The 17,001-nt window shown below is 40.4% G+C and overlaps 1 protein-coding gene and 1 non-coding gene across 13 annotated transcripts in view; one reads left to right on the top strand and one right to left on the bottom strand.

Moving 5' to 3' along the window:
- ATG13 (autophagy related 13) overlaps window positions 1-17,001 on the bottom strand; it is a 50,894-nt gene that overhangs the window by 18,350 nt on the left and 15,543 nt on the right. For 11 of the 12 annotated variants that reach the window (XM_032638742.1, XM_032638733.1, XM_032638738.1 and 8 more), the window contains 4 exons: window positions 7,660-7,741; window positions 6,612-6,692; window positions 6,109-6,228; window positions 1,301-1,347 (listed from right to left, as the gene is read on the bottom strand). In XM_032638742.1, the coding sequence (XP_032494633.1) occupies window positions 1,301-1,347; window positions 6,109-6,228; window positions 6,612-6,692; window positions 7,660-7,728 (317 nt within the window). In that variant the 5' untranslated portion in view covers window positions 7,729-7,741. The remainder of the gene's footprint in view (window positions 1-1,300; window positions 1,348-6,108; window positions 6,229-6,611; window positions 6,693-7,659; window positions 7,742-17,001) is intronic. The other variant, XM_032638744.1, reaches the window with a different exon arrangement.
- On the top strand, window positions 5,090-5,162 carry TRNAG-CCC. Its single transcript has one exon. It is a non-coding gene; the product is annotated as a tRNA-Gly (tRNA).

Genomic DNA, 17,001 nt, shown 5'->3' with positions numbered 1-17,001 from the left:
TAAAAAATCTAAAAAAAAATCTGTTAGCATTATTCATAAATTCTGATAGAATATAATCTGATTTGCAGTCTAAATAACCTTTCACAGAGTATTACAGTCAACAGAGATAGTCACAAATTAAGTGCTGGAACTGTATAAGATTAAATTTATTATTAAAACATGTTCTGGGGCTTCCCTGGTGACGCAGTGGTTGAGAGTCCGCCTGCCGATGCAGGGGACACAGGTTCGTGCCCCGGTCCGGGAAGATCCCACATGCCGTGGAGCAGCTGGGCCCGTGAGCCATGGCCGTTGAGCCTGCGTGTCTGGAGCCTGTGCTCCGCAACAGGAGAGGCCACAACAGTGAGAGGCCCACATACCGCAAAAAACAAAACAAAACAAAAACGTGTTCTGAACTAACGTTGTAGTTAGAGTTCTTTGTCAGTTTATCAACAGATTGTTGAAGCTAGCCAAAGTTTCACTTTCTCATGCACTAGACAAAGGCAGGTGGGCACCAAAAGGTACCCAATATATATTTTTTCTAGCTTTGAAGCAGTTATCTTTCTAAGAAATAAAGCAACACCCTTAAAAACAGTAATTCAATATTGCAATTGTATTACTAAAGGTGCAAACAATTTCAATGTACTATCTTACGAGCAGTTTACCTCTATACATCTAACAGGAACTCTGGAGAAGTGTTTGGTACTAAAATTTTGGACTATAACTTGGCAGTTGATTTCTATTTAAGAAAGAAAAATAATGCCCATACCACTCATACTTATTAATAAGATTTTTCTTCTGATGTGTTGCTATTTCCTCAATTTTCCTATATATTCTTTTTGAAAACTAAAGCTTTGGGCAGGAAGTAAGCTAATCTGCCCTGAAAGAAGAAAATGGAGGGGGAAAATAACATGCATTTCCAATCCGTGACCAACACAGCATGTCTAAAGGAGTAGTGAGGGGAAATCTTATTGGATGTCTGCCACATAGAAAACAGACAAAACAGAGTAGTCATGTTACAGGAGCTCAAGGGATTTAATCAGAGAACTATCTGTACTCTGGGAAAACAACAAATCCTTTTTCAGCTTTCTCTCTGCTCCTCTCCCAGTGGTGTCTGAGTCTCTCTGGACTGACACTCCCTCTGAAGGTCATCTCTGTGCCTGGGCTGGAAGCCAAGCATGAAGCAAACTGTAGCAAAGACCTATTGGCTCTGTTAAGTGGTCAGAACACTCTCCATGACTGGTACAAAGCCCTGCTTTTCACATGATGTCGTGCACTTTATCCTCAGCTACCACAACGAAGGACCCTAAAACAGACCACTTACTTTTCATTCATTTCCAGACACCAGATTTCTAGCTCCATGGAATCTCCCTGTAGATGGAACAATTCAAAGATATTTCAGTTTTTTTTAAATCTTTTTCCTTATTATAAAGCACTATACAGTCACTATAAAAATATTAGAAAGTATAAATAAGCAAAAAGAAGAGACATCAACTTATAATCCAATCAGTGATTTTTCTTTCTTTTTTTTTCCAATCAGTGATTTTTCTAAATAAAAGTGAGATCATACTATATATACTATTTTTATCACTTTTTAAAAAAAATTTATTTATTTATTTTTTGGCTGCATTGGGTTTTTGTTGCTGCACACGGTCTAAGCCCCTATCACTTTTTATCAATAAATACAACATGGAATTTTCCTTATAATTAAAAATTCTAGTTGACTTCCCAGTGGCACAGTGGTTAAGAATCCAGCTGCCAATGCAGGGGACACAGATTCAAGCCCTGGTCCGGGAAGCTCCCACGTGCCGCGGAGCAACTAAGCCCGTGAGCCACAACTACTGCGCCTGCGCTCTAGAGTCTGCAAGCCACAACTACTGAAGCCCACGCACCTAGAGCCCAGGCTCCACAACAAGAGAAGCCACTGCAGTGAGAAGCCCACACACCACAACGAAGAATAGCACCCGCTTACCACAACTAGAGCACAGCAATGAAGACCCAACACAGCCAAAAATTAAATAAATAAAATTTAAAATTCGACATTATTTTTAATGGCTGTGTAGTATTCCAACATATGACAATTATTTTATCCAATCAGTACCCCCATACTTGGACATACAGCTTGTTTCTAAATTTTTACTACTACAAACAACACTGTGATAAACAGACTTGAGACTAAAATTCTGTATGCATCCTGAATTAGTTTCTTAAGGTAAATTTCCAGAATTAGAATTGTTGGATCAAAGAATATTCATGCTTCTAAGACTTTTGCTATGTATGTCCAAATTGCTCTTCAGAAAGGCCAACACTTCAAATCATGGAGAGAGCCTTTCCCTCCAATTCTATAGAGGATATTTTTAGGTGATACTCACAGTTAAATATCTTAACAAGCTCCTTACTTAAAAGTCTTTTTAGCTATTTGATGTCTTTAGCCAAACTGTTCAGTCTCTCTATGTGTTACTCTGAACAGACTTAGTCTAGTGGGTGGGAAAGAAAAAGAAAAGACCAAAGCCAGAATCCCTTAACCCTGTAACACTCCTGTGTGTCATTTAGTGAGATGGATAGTCACATACTTTTGAACACAAGTAATCTTTTTACAAATCAGCTGTAAGAGGGCCATTCTTTTTTTTTTTTTTTTTTTTTTTGCGATACGCGGGCCTCTCACTGTTGTGGCCTCTCCCGTTGCGGAGCACAGCCTCCGGACGCGCAGGCTCAGCGGCCATGGCTCACGGGGCCAGCTGCTCTGCGGCATGTGGGATCTTCCCGGACCGGGGCACGAACCCGTGTCCCCTGCATCGGCAGGCAGACTCTCAACCACTGCGCCACCAGGGAAGCCCGAGGGCCATTCTTTTAGGTTTGGGAATAAACTCGGGTTAGTTTGCGGAGTAGAGATTTTTACTTGTTCTAGATCAAATTTAAATATGTATTCTTAATATATATCCTTTTCATCACAGTGTCATCTCTAAATGACATGATGAATTTTGAATCCACCCCCCCCCCCAAAAAAATTCAAGGGATGACTGGACAGTAGGAAGTATCCAAGATAAATTGGTGTGGTTTCTCTAGGATAATCACAACAGTTTAGAATAGGATTACACAGATGCCTGAGAGAGGAAAGAGTTCTTCCAGGGATTCCTTTTGGACTCCCTATGGATCGCTAAGAAAAATAATCCACAGTATAAATTGGTAATTCAATAAAGAAAAATACGAAGTTTTGTTTTATTTGGTGCTTAAGGTTGCCATGGAATAAGTACTGACATCATTCGTTCAACAAAATTGAGAGCCTACTGTGTGCCATCCCGGGCACTGTGCCACGCAGAGAGATGATTATTTATTTATATCCTGCCTCATTTCAAAAAGAATTTTTTTTAAAATTTATTTTTGGTTGCGTTGGGTCTTCGTTGCTGTGTGTGGACTTTCTCGAGTTGTGGCAGGCAGGGACTACCCTTTGTTGCAGCGCGCAGGCTTCTCATTGCAGTGGCTTCTCTTGTTGCAGAGCACAGGCTCTAGTCACGCAGGCTTCAGTAGTTGCAGCATGCGGGCCCGGTAGTTGCAGCGTGTGGGCTCAGTGGTTGCAGCACACGGGCTCTAGGGTGCACGGGCTTCAGTAGTTGTGGCTCACGGGCTCTAGAGTGCAGGCTCAGTAGCTGTGGTGCACAGGCTTAATTGCTCCATGGCATGTGCGATCTTCCTGGACCAGGGCTCGAACCCATGTCCCCTGCATTGGCAGGTGGATTCTTAACCGCTGCGCCACCAGGGAAGTCCCTCAAAAAGAACTGAAGAGGGCTTCCCTGGTGGCGCAGTGGTTGAGAGTCCGCCTTCCGATGCAGGGGACGCGGGTTCGTGACCTGGTCCGGGAGGATCCCACATCCCGCAGAGCGGCTGGGCCCGTGAGCCATGGCCACTGAGCCTGCGCTCCACAATTGGAGAGGCCCGCGTACCGCAAAAAAAAAAAAAAAAAAAAAAAAAAAAAAAAAAAAGAACTGAAGAACTACACAGATAAATAAGATGTGGCAAAGCTGCTGACCTCAAGAATAAAAGTGCAGGGACTTTTAGTTAAGAATCTGCCTTCTAATGCAGCGGACGTGGGTTCGATCCCTGGTTAGGGAAGTAAGATCCACAAGCCGCAGAATAACTAGGGCCCGTGTCCCTCAACTAGAGAAGAAGCCCGCGCACTGCACAAAAGATCCCACATGCCATGATGAAGATCCCAAGTGCTGCAACTAAGACCCAACACAGCCAAAAAAAAAAAAAAGGATAGTATGAACAGGAACATGTAATGATCACCCACCATATGTTATGTTAGGTAATTTACAAGTAAGAATGAAATGAGGAAATATTATAGCTCTGCAAGACTGTGAAGTGTCATGTTACTTTGGTGGTGTTAGGGGAGGTGGGGTTAAGTAATTCGGCCAAAGTTGCTCAGCTAGGATCTGAATTTGGGTCTGTATAGCTCCCAAACTCATTTGCCTTTTATTATACCATGCACCCTCACAATCCTGTAGTGGATATCGATTAATAAACATGAAAGCAAGAATATTTGCCTCAATCCTAGCATGGAATAAGGTGAACAAAAACACATTAAAAAAACCCCACAATACAGCAAGTTATACTCTGGAAACAAATGTAAAGAAAACACACAGGAAATCTAAAGAGGGTTTAGAAAGGGAGATCCTCTAGAGCAGCGGTCCCCAATCTTTTTGACACCAGGGACCGGTTTCATGGAAGACAATTTTTCCATGGGGGGAGGGTGGTGTGGATGATGATGGTTCAGGAGGTAATGCGCGTGATGGGGGGATAGTTCAAGGCAGTGTATACGAGCAATGGTTCACACGTTAATGACAGCGATGGGGAGCGGCAGATGAAGCTTCACTTGCTCGCCCACTGCTCACCTCCTGCTGTGCAGCCCAGGGGTTGGGGACCCCTGCTCTAGGGCATATAAGTCTTGAAGGATAAGTAGAAACATATCACATATAGATGATATATATGAAGATGAGGGTGAAGAGTCTATTCCAAGTTGTTGGAAAAATAGGTACAAAAACTACAACCTCCTCAGAGAATAATGAGGTGATCAGAGAGGGAAGGAGCAGGAATAAGGCTGAGTTGGGGGACTTTCCTGATGGTCCAGTGGCTAAGACTCTGCACTCCCAATGCAGTGGGCCCAGGTTCAATCCCTGGTCAGGGAACTAGATCCCACATGCCACAACTAAAAAATGATCCCGCATGCCACAACTAAGACCCAACACAACCAAATAAATAAGTATTTTTTTTAAAAAAAGGCTGAGTTGGAACCAGAGTGTGAAGAGCTTTGAGTGCCTAGTTAAGACACCGTCCTGGTGGAGGGAAGGGAACCCTCCTACACTGTTGGTGGGAATGTAAATTGGTACAGCCACTATGGAGAACAGTATGGATTTTCCTCAAAAAACTAAAAATAGAGCTACCATATGACCCTGCAATCCCACTCCTGGGCATATATCCAGAGAAAAACATGGTCCGAAAAGATACATGCACACGAATGTTCTTTGTAGCACTGTTTACAGTAGCCAAGCATGGAAGCAACCTAAATGTCCAATGACAGAGGAGTGGATAAAGAAGATGTGGTACATATATACAATGGAATATTACCCAGCAATTAAAAAGAATGAAATAATGCCATTTGCAGCAACATGGATGGACCTAGAGACTGTCATACTGAGTGAAGTAAGTCAGAAAGAGAAAGAGAAATATCCTGTGATATCCCTTATATGCAGAATCTAAAAAGAAATATACAAATGAATTTATTTACAAAACAGAAACAGACTCACAGACTTAGAGAATGAACTTATGGTTACCGGGGGTGGAAGGATGGGGGGAAGGGGTAGTTAGGGAGTTTGGGATCGACATGTACACACTGCTATATTTAAAATGGACAACCAACAAGGACCTACTGTATAGCACAGGGAACTCTGCTCAATGTTATGTGGCAGCCTGGATAGGAGGGGAGTTTGTGGGAGAATGGATAGATGTTATATGTATGGCTGAGTCCCTTTGCTGTGCACCTGAAACCATCACAACACTGTTAATCAGCTATACTTCAGTATAAAATAAAAAGTTAAAAAAAAAAAAAAGACACCCTTCTGGCCATAACCTTACCTCAGAAGTCTTGAGTGAGATCTCCACACACATAGACCTCCCGATGGCAGGCAGCTGCCCTGCCAGCGCCTTCTTTGCTTCATGTGTAACCTCTGGGATGTCTTTGATTGCTAAATTGAACTAGAAAACAAAAGGAACTTTGTGTTAAACACTCACAAGGAACATTATGGAAACATAAAGTAGTAAGATTGGATGCTGAGCAAAGCAGGCATTGCTCTTGACTGATTAAGGACATTCATTTACTTCTCCCTTCCCCATAAGATATCTTGCATCAAAGCCCCAAAACTCAGGTTGAAAAAGCTTTTCACAGCAGAAAGCCAAAAAACAAATACATCAGACTAACACTGACGAAGAACATACTTTCCAAGTGAATGGATCAAATGGAATTAGGTATTTTAATGTTATGATTTAGTAATACTAGAAATAGCATTATTTATTACTACACGGTGATTCCTTGTGACAAACACCATAGTATATCCCTTAACAAACAATTGGAATTTTACCCAGTCTGAACCCGTTGGGGAAGAAGATGAACGAGTACAAATCTTCTCGCCCAGTCGAGCCTGGACAATCACTTGGACAGTCTAAAGAAAGCAAACAAAAAATCAAAGATAAAAAGTTAAAACAAATTGATCTGGCTCCTAATCAGGGTTAAAACCCTCCCAATGCGGGATTTAAAAGATGCCAATGATCATAACTATACTTCAGGAAAGGGTAGGATTTAAAACCTTCAAGAACAGGTAGGAAAAAAACATGGCACAAAAATAATACTGTAAATATTCCTGAGGGCACAGTGTCAACCAATTAGAGAAATTACAATTTGAGGCTTGTAATCTATAATATTCTCACATGGCAGAAGGAAAGTTGCACATGATGGCTCTGACTTTCATAGAAAAACAAGTCCAACCATAGGTTTAAATATTCACTGCCATACACTTATGTAATCATAGTTGATTTAAACCAAGGATTCCACAATTATTCATATGACTTGGCCCATATGGCAAAAGTCTTCCAACTAATTTTACAACCAGAATCTACCGCATGGATTATTCTTACATAGCAATGGTTGAGAGGAAGGAGTGAGAGTGGTGGAAATGATTTTTAGATTTAGGAAAATATGCCTTCTTAAGCATTCAAAATTCAGTTTTAATTCTTCATTTACCCAAAAGGGAACAATAAGTGAAAGTGAGACATTTCAGAGGTTGTTGATGCTTATGGAAAGATGCCCAAACTGCTGTCCATTCCAGTCCGCAGTCTTTGTTCCCACCCCAAGGGAACACACTGTGCCAATAACCTGGCATAATAAGTTTGACATTTCTGCAAACAGGCTTGCAAAAAAAATTTTTTTTTGAACAAGTAGCTGAGGAAAATTGGAAGCTACTTTTTAGTTACACCCCCAGTACCGCCCCCAAATTTCACAGTTTGGTTTACAACAGACAGAAGTATCCCTTAAAATGGGCAAGCTGCAAGCTGTTATGCTATATTTCCAAAAAGGGAGAAGCACGGAAGTTATTTCTAACAGTTCTAGGCTCAAGAGAATGGATATAGTACCTTGAGGGCAAAAAACTTAATGAACTTGTCCAGGTCCTTTCTGTCCTGGGAATTGAGATCAGTTTCCATTGCCTATAGGAATCTAAAACAGGAAAAAAAAAAAGTGTTGAAAAATGTGACTAATATCTTTTAAAAGGGATTGCTACAACAAAGCATACAGAGATGGTATTGTCTACTAGCTGTATGAATAGTCACGTAGGAGGTAAAAAAAATTTCCCCCCTGACTAAAGACACCAAAGTGAAAAATACATACTATCTTTTGAGCAAAATAAATTCCACACAAAGAGCTAAATCTATAGACCTTAAAAATAGATGAGACAAGCCATTTTACCTGAATCTGAAACTTTGAGCTTTTAAATATAACTTATATATTAAAAAAGTTATATTACTTACCTATTAAAAAAGTTTTATTACCCAGCATATTGAAGACTAAGTGCTAATGAGACAAAAAGTTTATTAAAACATAAAGTGAGTTAACATTCTTTCAAAGGGCCAGTAAATCAATTTAACTTTGGGCGGGAGTGGGGTGGGGTGGGGGTGGGTTTTGGACCCCTTCTGAGAATCCAATGACATGACAAGCCCTTTCTCCAAAAAAATGCACAAATATAGAAACTTTGGGTATATTCAGGGAGTTCATGAGTTTCACGAAGTACATCATAAACCCCAGGTTAAAATGTTTTGAGAAGGGGCTGGTATGAGGAAGAAAGCATTTACAGAGAGAAGAGCATGAACAAAGGCGTAAAAGCCACAGAGAGCAAAATGGGTTTGGAACTATTAAGTATCCCAATTTTCCAGCGGTTGTGTATGGCTGGCTGGGGCCAGATCATGAGAGACTTAAATACAGTGCTAGAGACTGACCTGCATCTAATATGCCAGAAATGGGAGCACCCTCAAGGCTTTTGAGGAGAGGAAGCAACACAATCCAAATGGTGCTTTAGATGATAGCTTTGCTGGCATATTGTAGAATAGTTTTGAGTATGGAAAGCAGGGAAACCAATTAGGTCCTTGGCAATAATTCAGGCTCGTGGTCAAGGCTAAAACTCTAATACAGATACAGACATGATTTGCAAATAGTATGGATGGGAAGTATTTTAAAGGAAGAGCTAACAGGATTTAAGGACTGAGTGCAAAAAGTTTAATGGGCTTTCAGAAATACAAGAAAGCCAGAGGGACAGCTAGTTTTAAGGAAAGGTATAAACAAAAGGATAGAGTTGAAACAGGAAATAATGAATACAAGTTAAAAAAAAAAACATTGTTCTCTATTGAGGTATAACTTACATGTAGTGAAATGCACAAATCTTAGGTGTAGAGATCAATAAACATTTTGTATGTAAACACTCATACAATGACAACCCAGATCGAGTTATAGTACATTTCCAATAATCCAGAAGGTGCCTTTGTGTTCCCTTGGTCAACAAAACCACCAAAAAGTAACCATGATTCTGACCTCTATCACTATAGATTAGTTTTGTTTGTTTGTTTGTTTGCTTTTTTAAGAAAATGTTGGGGGTAGGAGTTTATTAATTATTTTTGCTGTGTTGGGTCTTCGTTTCTGTGCAAGGGCTTTCTCTAGTTGTGGCAAGCGGGGGCCACTCTTCATTGCGGTGTGCGGGCCTCTCACTGTGGCAGCCTCTTTCTTTGCGGAGCACAGGCTCCAGACGCGCAGGCTCAGTACTTGTGGCTCACGGGCCTAGACGCTCCACGGCATGTGGGATCCTCCCAGACCAGGGCTTGAACCCATGTCTCCTGCGTTAGCAGGCAGATTCTCAACCACTGCGCCACCAGGGAAGCCCCTAGTTTTGTTTGTTTTGAATTTCTTACAAATGGAATCAAATAGTATTAACTCTTCTGTTGTGTACCTTCCTTTATTCAACATTATGTCTGTAAGATTCATTTATAATGCTGCATGTAGCAGTTTATTCTTTTTCATTGTTATGTAGCACTCCATTTTATGAATATGCCACAATTTATAAATTAAACTGTTGATAAACATTTGGGTTGTTTCCTGCTTTTAGCTGTTATATTCTTTTTTTTTTTTTTTTTTTGGCTGCATTGGGTCTACGATGCTGCGCACGGGCTTTCTCTAGTTGCGGCGAGCGGGGGCTACTCTTCCTTGTGGTGCGTGTGCTTCTCATTGCATTGGCTTCTCGTTGCGGAGTATGGGCTCTAGGGCATGCGGGCTTCAGTAGTTGTGGCTCATGGGCTCTAGAGCGCAGGCTCAGTAGTTGCTGTGCACGGGCTTAGTTGCCCCACGGCATGTGGGATCTTCCCGGACCAGGGCTCACACCTGTGTCCCCTGCATTGGCAAGTGGATTCTTAACCACTGCGCCACCAGGGAAGTCGGTTATTATATTCTTACATGAGAGTTTTCGTGAATATAAATACTCACTGCTATCAGATGTAGAGCCAGGAGTGTTGTTGTTGGGTCATAGAGTATGCATATGCAGGCATACCTTGTTTTATTGCACCTTGCTTCACAGATATTGCCCCCTCCTCTTTTTAAAAAACAAATTGAAGGGGCTTCCCTGGTGGCGCAATGGTTAAGAATCCGCCTGCCAATGCAGGGGACACGGATTCCAGCCCTGGTCCAGGATGATCCCACGTGCTGTGGAGCAACTAAGCCTGTGCGCCACAACTACTGAGCCTGCCCTCTAGAGCCTGCGAGCCATAACTACTGAGCCCACGTGCTACAACTACTGAAGTCCACGCGCCTAGAGCCCATGCTCTGCAACAAGAGAAGCCACCGCAATGAGAAGCCCACGCACTGCAAAGAAGAGAATAACCCCCGCTCGCCGCAACTAGAGAAAGCCCGCACACAGCAACAAAGAACCAATGCAGCCAAAAATAAATAAATTTATTAAATAAAAAAATTGAAGGTTTGGGTCAACCCTGTGTTGAGCAAGTCTATCAGCGCCATTTTTCCCATGGTGTTTGCTCACTTCGTGTCACAGTGTCATATTTTGGTAATTCTCAAAATATTTCAAACCCTCCACCAGCAAAAAGATTACAACTCACTGAAGCCTCAGATGATGGCTAGCATTTTTTAGTAATAAAGTATTTTTAAATTAAGATATGTACATTGTTTTTTTTAAGACATAATACTATTGCACTCTTAATAGTCTATAGTTTAGTTTAAACACACTTCTATATGCACAGGGAAACAAAAAAATTCATGTGATTCACTTTATCACAGTGATCTGGAACCGACCCACAATATATCCAAGGTATGCCTTGGTGTTTAGCTTTGATAGATACTGCCAAACAGTTTTCTAGGATCTGTACCAATTTACATCACCACCAACAGTACCTTAGAGCTCCCAGTGTTCCACATCTATACTACCACTTTGTATTGCTGATTCCTTAGCCATCTTGGTAGGAGTGTGGTGGTATTTCATTTAATCTGCATTGAATGACTGATGATTAGAGATGAAATGATGACTGCCTTTCCTCCAATGATACCTTTTCATATGTTTATTAGACATTTGGATATCCTCTTTCATAAAGTGCTAGTTCAAGCCTTTTGCCCACTTAAAAAATTAGGTTGTCTTTTTCTTACTGAATTGTGGGAGTTTTAAAAAATATATAGTGGATTCAGTACATTGTTGGATATGTACTGCAAATACCTTCTCCCAGTTTGTGGCTTGCCTTTCTTGTGGAATTTGTTTCTTATCGTGAGAGTCACGACATACTAACGGACAATGGCCAGACTATATATATAAAGATAGAGCTCTGACCCACAATCTGCAAAAATCCAGCCCAGGAAGCCAACCTACTATCTACACTTACCAGTCAAGGAAGTCAGACTATCTCTAGCAACCAGTGCAGGAAGTCAAATGATAACCCCTGTAAAAACTGGCCCCAAACAGCCAGGACTTGATTAACTGACAGCTTCCCTAATTTTTATCCCTGCTTCCAACTTAGGACCAACCAGAGAAAGCCAAATATGTACCCCAACCAATCATATAGAGTACCCCCACTTGTAGTCAGGCTGCCTACAGCTTCCTTGTGCCAACAGCCCCAAATCAGGACATTCCTGAAGGCTTCCCTGCCTTTTTTCCATTATAAAGCTTCCCCAGTGGTCTACCTACCTTTGCATCTTTGCCAAAGGCAAGCGCTGGAGCGGACTCCTCTGCTACCGAAAGCTCTGAATAAATGGCCTTCACCTGTTCTCATCTGGGTGGTTTTTATGTCCACATTAAATACAGATTTATTGAGGTATAATTGACAATATCAGAAGTATAAGTTTTGACAGGTTTATAACTGTAAAATCATCACCACAAAATAGTGAACATAACAATTACTCCCCAAAAGTTTCCTCATGTTCCTTCGTACTCCCTCCCTCCAGCCGCGCCCCCATAATCCCCCATACCTAAACAACCTCTGATATGCTTTCTATCACTAAAGATCCCTACCTGCATTTTCCAGAGTTTTATATAAATTAAATCATACAGTATGTACTCTTTGGCTTCTTTCACTCAACACAATTATTTTGAGATTCACCCATGTTATATTTTTTTTCACCCACGTTATATTCTATGTCAATAGTTCATTTCTTTTTTTCTTTAATTTTTTTTTTTGATGTGGACTGTTTTTTAAAGTCTTTATTGAATTTGTTACAATATTGCTTCTGTTCCATGTTTTGGTCACAAGGCCATGTGGGATCCTAGCTCCCCACAGGGATCGAACCTGCATCCCCTGCATTGGAAGGTGAAGTCTCAACCACTGGACTGCCAGGGAAGTCCCGATGGTTCATTTCTTTTTATTGCTGAGTATCATCCTCTTATGGAGTTTCCTGATGATCAGAGGTTCTTTATTTTAGTAAGTCCAATTTATCAACATTTTCTTTGATGGTTAGCACTTTTCTGTGTCCTGTTAAAAATTTTTTTGCTGATCTCAAAGTCATGAAAATATTCTCCTACATTTTCTTCTAGAAACATTACTGTTTACCTTTCACAGTTAGATTCATGATCCATCGAAAATTAATTTGTATATGTGGTGTATGTTAGGGATCAAGGTTCACTATTTTTTGCCAATCAGTTCAGTTTATTTAATAGGTGGAGTTAGAAACACCTGAAGATCTGTCTGAAAATGCTAAATCTGAAGCTAATGGAAAAGGTTAAGGCTGAGATTAAAGTTGGAGATAAATCTCAAAAAAGAAGGAATTATTAAAACTATAGCAACAGATGAAATCACCAAGGGAGATAACAGAGAAAAAACAAAACAACGACCTTGGAAAGCATTTGCATAAAAGAACCACAAAAAGAAATGCAAGAACTAATCAGAGAAATAGGAGATAAAATGATTTCTGAGAAGTTTTCATTGAAACTGAGAGGAAATTAAAGTTTCAAGATTGAAGGGATGGTCAAACAGTGTAAGTTCTTGTGGAGGAGGCAAAACTTTACCTCTACGCATATTAAACTTTGAGCTGGGACTCCTTCAACAAAAAGGCAGATTAACAAGAGCAAAACAGTTTACTGACTAATGCAGCACCTACCACAGAGGAGAAACCTCAACAAAAAATAACTCAAAGCAGTGGCTTAGAACTATGGCTCATATGGGGTCTTCAACAAAGAATAATAATTTCATAGAGAAATGACAAGACAAAGGAAAGCAGTTTTAGGCATTCAAGGGTGCAGGCTGTGGGAGGAAACTAAGGGAGCAAGGTTTGTTTGCAGATTTCTCTGGTGTCTTCTCAGGTCTGATAAGATTCTGTCTCCAGTAAAAAAGCGGAATTTATATCCCGCCTTTAGGCAGAAAATGGGAGGGCACAGAAAGGTTCTCCTGCATTTGCTGCTTCTTAACTGCCTTCAGCTCAAAATAATTATGTCAAAGAGGCGTATTTTGGGATGACATATTCTGGATTCCTTCATTCTCAAGAGGAAAAGGCCACTGGACTTGGCATTACGTTGTTAATGACCTTTGAGAGGAGAGTTTCTTAGGGTGGTAGTGAGGAATGGATTCAGCTACTTCTGAGATGTTAGACAGGAAAAAAGCTCAAGCTTTTCTGTTAAAAGGATTTTCCCTGTAGGATAGGAATATCTGAGCAAATTTATAGGTGGGGGGTGGGAAGAAACCAATGAAGGAGAAATAAAACCTTTGAGAAGAAATAATTGATGAGATCCACAGGAGAATCTACTGATCAAATTACAAAGGACTCATCTTTGGGGGCCTATCAAATAATATGCTTGACGTGTACACCCACCTTCAGGCCTTCCTAATTTTGGTTGAAAAGAACACTAACAAATATTAAAGTAAAAATAAAAAGACCTTTTAAAGGGTTAAACAGCTCAAGGCCCTGAAGCAACACAGCAACAGATCTGAGATAAGAACAGTGCTGGAGGATTGGGCTGCCCCTATCTTACACTGAAGTGGGGAAGTGCTCCCACTACCAGAGCATCTACCAAAGCACAAACATTATAATGGCACAATGACTCTTGTGACTTTTTGTACCACTGGAAGCACTCAAAGGATTATGTAACTAGAGTTAGTTATTGAGCCAAAAAGGGTGGTCTCCACAGAGAAAAAGTTCTCTCAAAGGTATCAGAGCTTATTGTCCCCTTAGGCCTAGGCTATCTATCAAGGATATTAGTTCATCCTTTACAAAAGAAATGTAATAGAAAGTTTACTTTTGCTTTGCACTTTGCAAAATTCCTTCTTTGAGTGCTCCAAGGAATATAAAGGGAAATTTGGTACAAACATTAAAAACACTGAATTTTTTCTTATTTTCTGCCCTATACTACGCTAGTCAATTACTGAATCCTTCAAACTTATGCTTATACAAAATCCTTTATATTAGCAGCATTTTCATTTCCATAGATAACTACACCTTAATCCAAGTCTCATTTCTTATCTGGAAGAGACTCTCTTGGTTAGTTACTTTACCTTTGAAGAGGATAGGCTATGCCATCCTAAAATATGCCACTTTGGCATAAAGATTATTTTTAGCTGAAGACATTTGAGATTCAACAGATGTAGAAAAGAAATCTTCTCAGAGCTTCCCTTATCTGACTAAAAGCGGAAACTTCTAAGAAATGAGGACTGCCATAAATTCCCATTTCAGGTTGGCTTCTACCCCAGGAGAGAGACCTAACATAAACCTAATATAAATCCCCTATCTGGGGGAGTTTCATAGTCATGAAGAAGATGGAAAGACCATTTGCACCCACACAAGATAAAGTTTGTTATCACAAACTTTCTTATTTCCCATTTGTTCTCCTAAACACCCATTCTTCTTTCCTAAAGAAACTAATTTTTCTTCCCATAAAACCTTTCTCCCCTCTCTTTCTCCTACTGAGTTAGACATTTAAGTCCCAAATTTTTACCACCTCCTTGAGCATTTCATCACTGAGCACTCCTGTGGTATACACTTTGCAGGCATTAATAAACTCTGTCTTTTCTCTTGCTAATCTATCTTTTGTTGGTTTAATTTGCACGCCCCCATCTGCTGAATCCGAGGTTATAGGAAAAGTTTCTTCCCCAACACCTCCTTCTAGATTATACTGTAAACCTCAGGTAAACCACTGAAAGGCTAGTCTAATAAAGCATTATGTCATCATATTGCTCCTATGTACCAGAACTTTGGGCACACTCCTCAGTCTGACCTTCAGGAGTCCACATACAAAGTCAGCGGGGAAAATAGGTAAAGTGATTTTGCAAAGGTGATCAGAGGCTTGCTGGTACTTTCAGGAAAGATCTTGGTCACTGAAACTAGCAAATAAATGGTGATCCTGGACAAGGATCTAGTCCTTGGATGTACATGCTCAGGAAACTAATTTTATTAGTTCAGTCAAGGTTTGGGGGACTTCACTTACAAGGGACAGTTTACATACCATAAATCCAATTTATTAATTGAGAAATAAAACTGTCGATAAAAGAAGCATCAAGTGATCAACATGTTGCCTTTCCTACAAGGAGACTATTTTGGGAAAATAAAATCATATCAACCCACTATTAGCTTCATATATCCTTCTCTACCTCAGGAACAAGCACATTGGAATTCTGCCACCAAGAGTCTAGAGAGGGCCTTCTTAGTTGACAATGAATGTATGTGACTTTCTTTCCTTTAGACTTTACAGACCACTGCCCATATCAGTCATTGTCACCAACATGTTATAACTGCCAAAGACCCTTGATGGAACAGGTTTTAAGAAAATATATCAGCTGCTAGAAGACTAAGCCAAAGTAGGGCTTTTAGGTTACCACTTAGTTTAAGTCAAGACCACTTTACCTCTCAGCATTCTAGTCTCTCAATTACATAGAAAACTCTTCTGCAAGTGAAATACGAGGGAAGGAGGCAGGGCACAACCTTTGAAAGAATGACATAGCCTGAGGACATGACGTAAACTGATTAGAACCAAATGGGTCCAAGATGGCAGACAAGTCGACTTCCACTAGACCTTGAGCCTCAGTACACGCTCACATCAGCAAGCTAAATAACACACCCACAGGCGCCAGGACAGTTTCAAGACGGACCATAAGGATCAAAAAGTGGGCAGTGGCCCAATTCCTGGAAATCCCCACCCCTTCCTAAAATAGCTGGAATACTCCTCCCACTCATTAGCCTATGAAATTACCCACTCCTATAAAAACTGACAATCCCACACCCTGGTGCCTTTCTCACCTTCTGAGATGGCCCACACTCTGTCTGTGGAGTGTGTTTCTCTCTAAATAAATCCACTTCTTACGTATCACTTTGTCTCTCACTGAATTCTTTCTGCTATGAGACACCGAGAACCTGAGCTTCATTAAGTCCTGAAACCATGTGTGTGATCTCAGTTGGAAGACCATGGGTTTTGTCTGGGTTCGAGTTCCGGCACATGGGTTCAAGTGCCAATCTGAGGTGCAAGGTTTCACAAGCATTCAAATCTCATGTCCCTTTCCTGTTAATATGTTGAATAAGCAAGTTCATCAGCGCTACTTACTACCTTATTAAAGTTTTTTGCCTTAGGGACATAAACCAATTACTATGTATGATTTTTGGATATTTACAAAAAGTTTTATGTGGTTCCCACCCACATATATTTGATTAAATTTACCAGAGGTCACCTCTAAAATGGCTTAATTAGGCCAAAAGTATATTTATGAATCATAATGCTCCTAATATTGCTGTCCCTTCAAGTTTCATCAGAATCTATTTCCCCAGACTTGCCACTTGTAGCTTTTCTTGTCTGAGAAATACCTCACTTAATTAAGGCCCTTCTTCAAGGCTTAAGACATTTAACAAATAACAAAAACTATTTACTGGACCTTGATTAGCAATTTCAATTTAGCAACATTCTCTACACATCATTTTCATTAACAGAAGTTCATAACAACAAATAATTCTGTCAGGTTCCCACAGTG

Source organism: Phocoena sinus, chromosome 8 (assembly GCF_008692025.1).
Source record: "Phocoena sinus isolate mPhoSin1 chromosome 8, mPhoSin1.pri, whole genome shotgun sequence".
NCBI lineage: Eukaryota > Metazoa > Chordata > Mammalia > Artiodactyla > Phocoenidae > Phocoena > Phocoena sinus.
The sequence above is the reverse complement of the archived record's forward strand: the minus strand, read 5'-3'. Positions and strand labels throughout refer to the sequence as shown.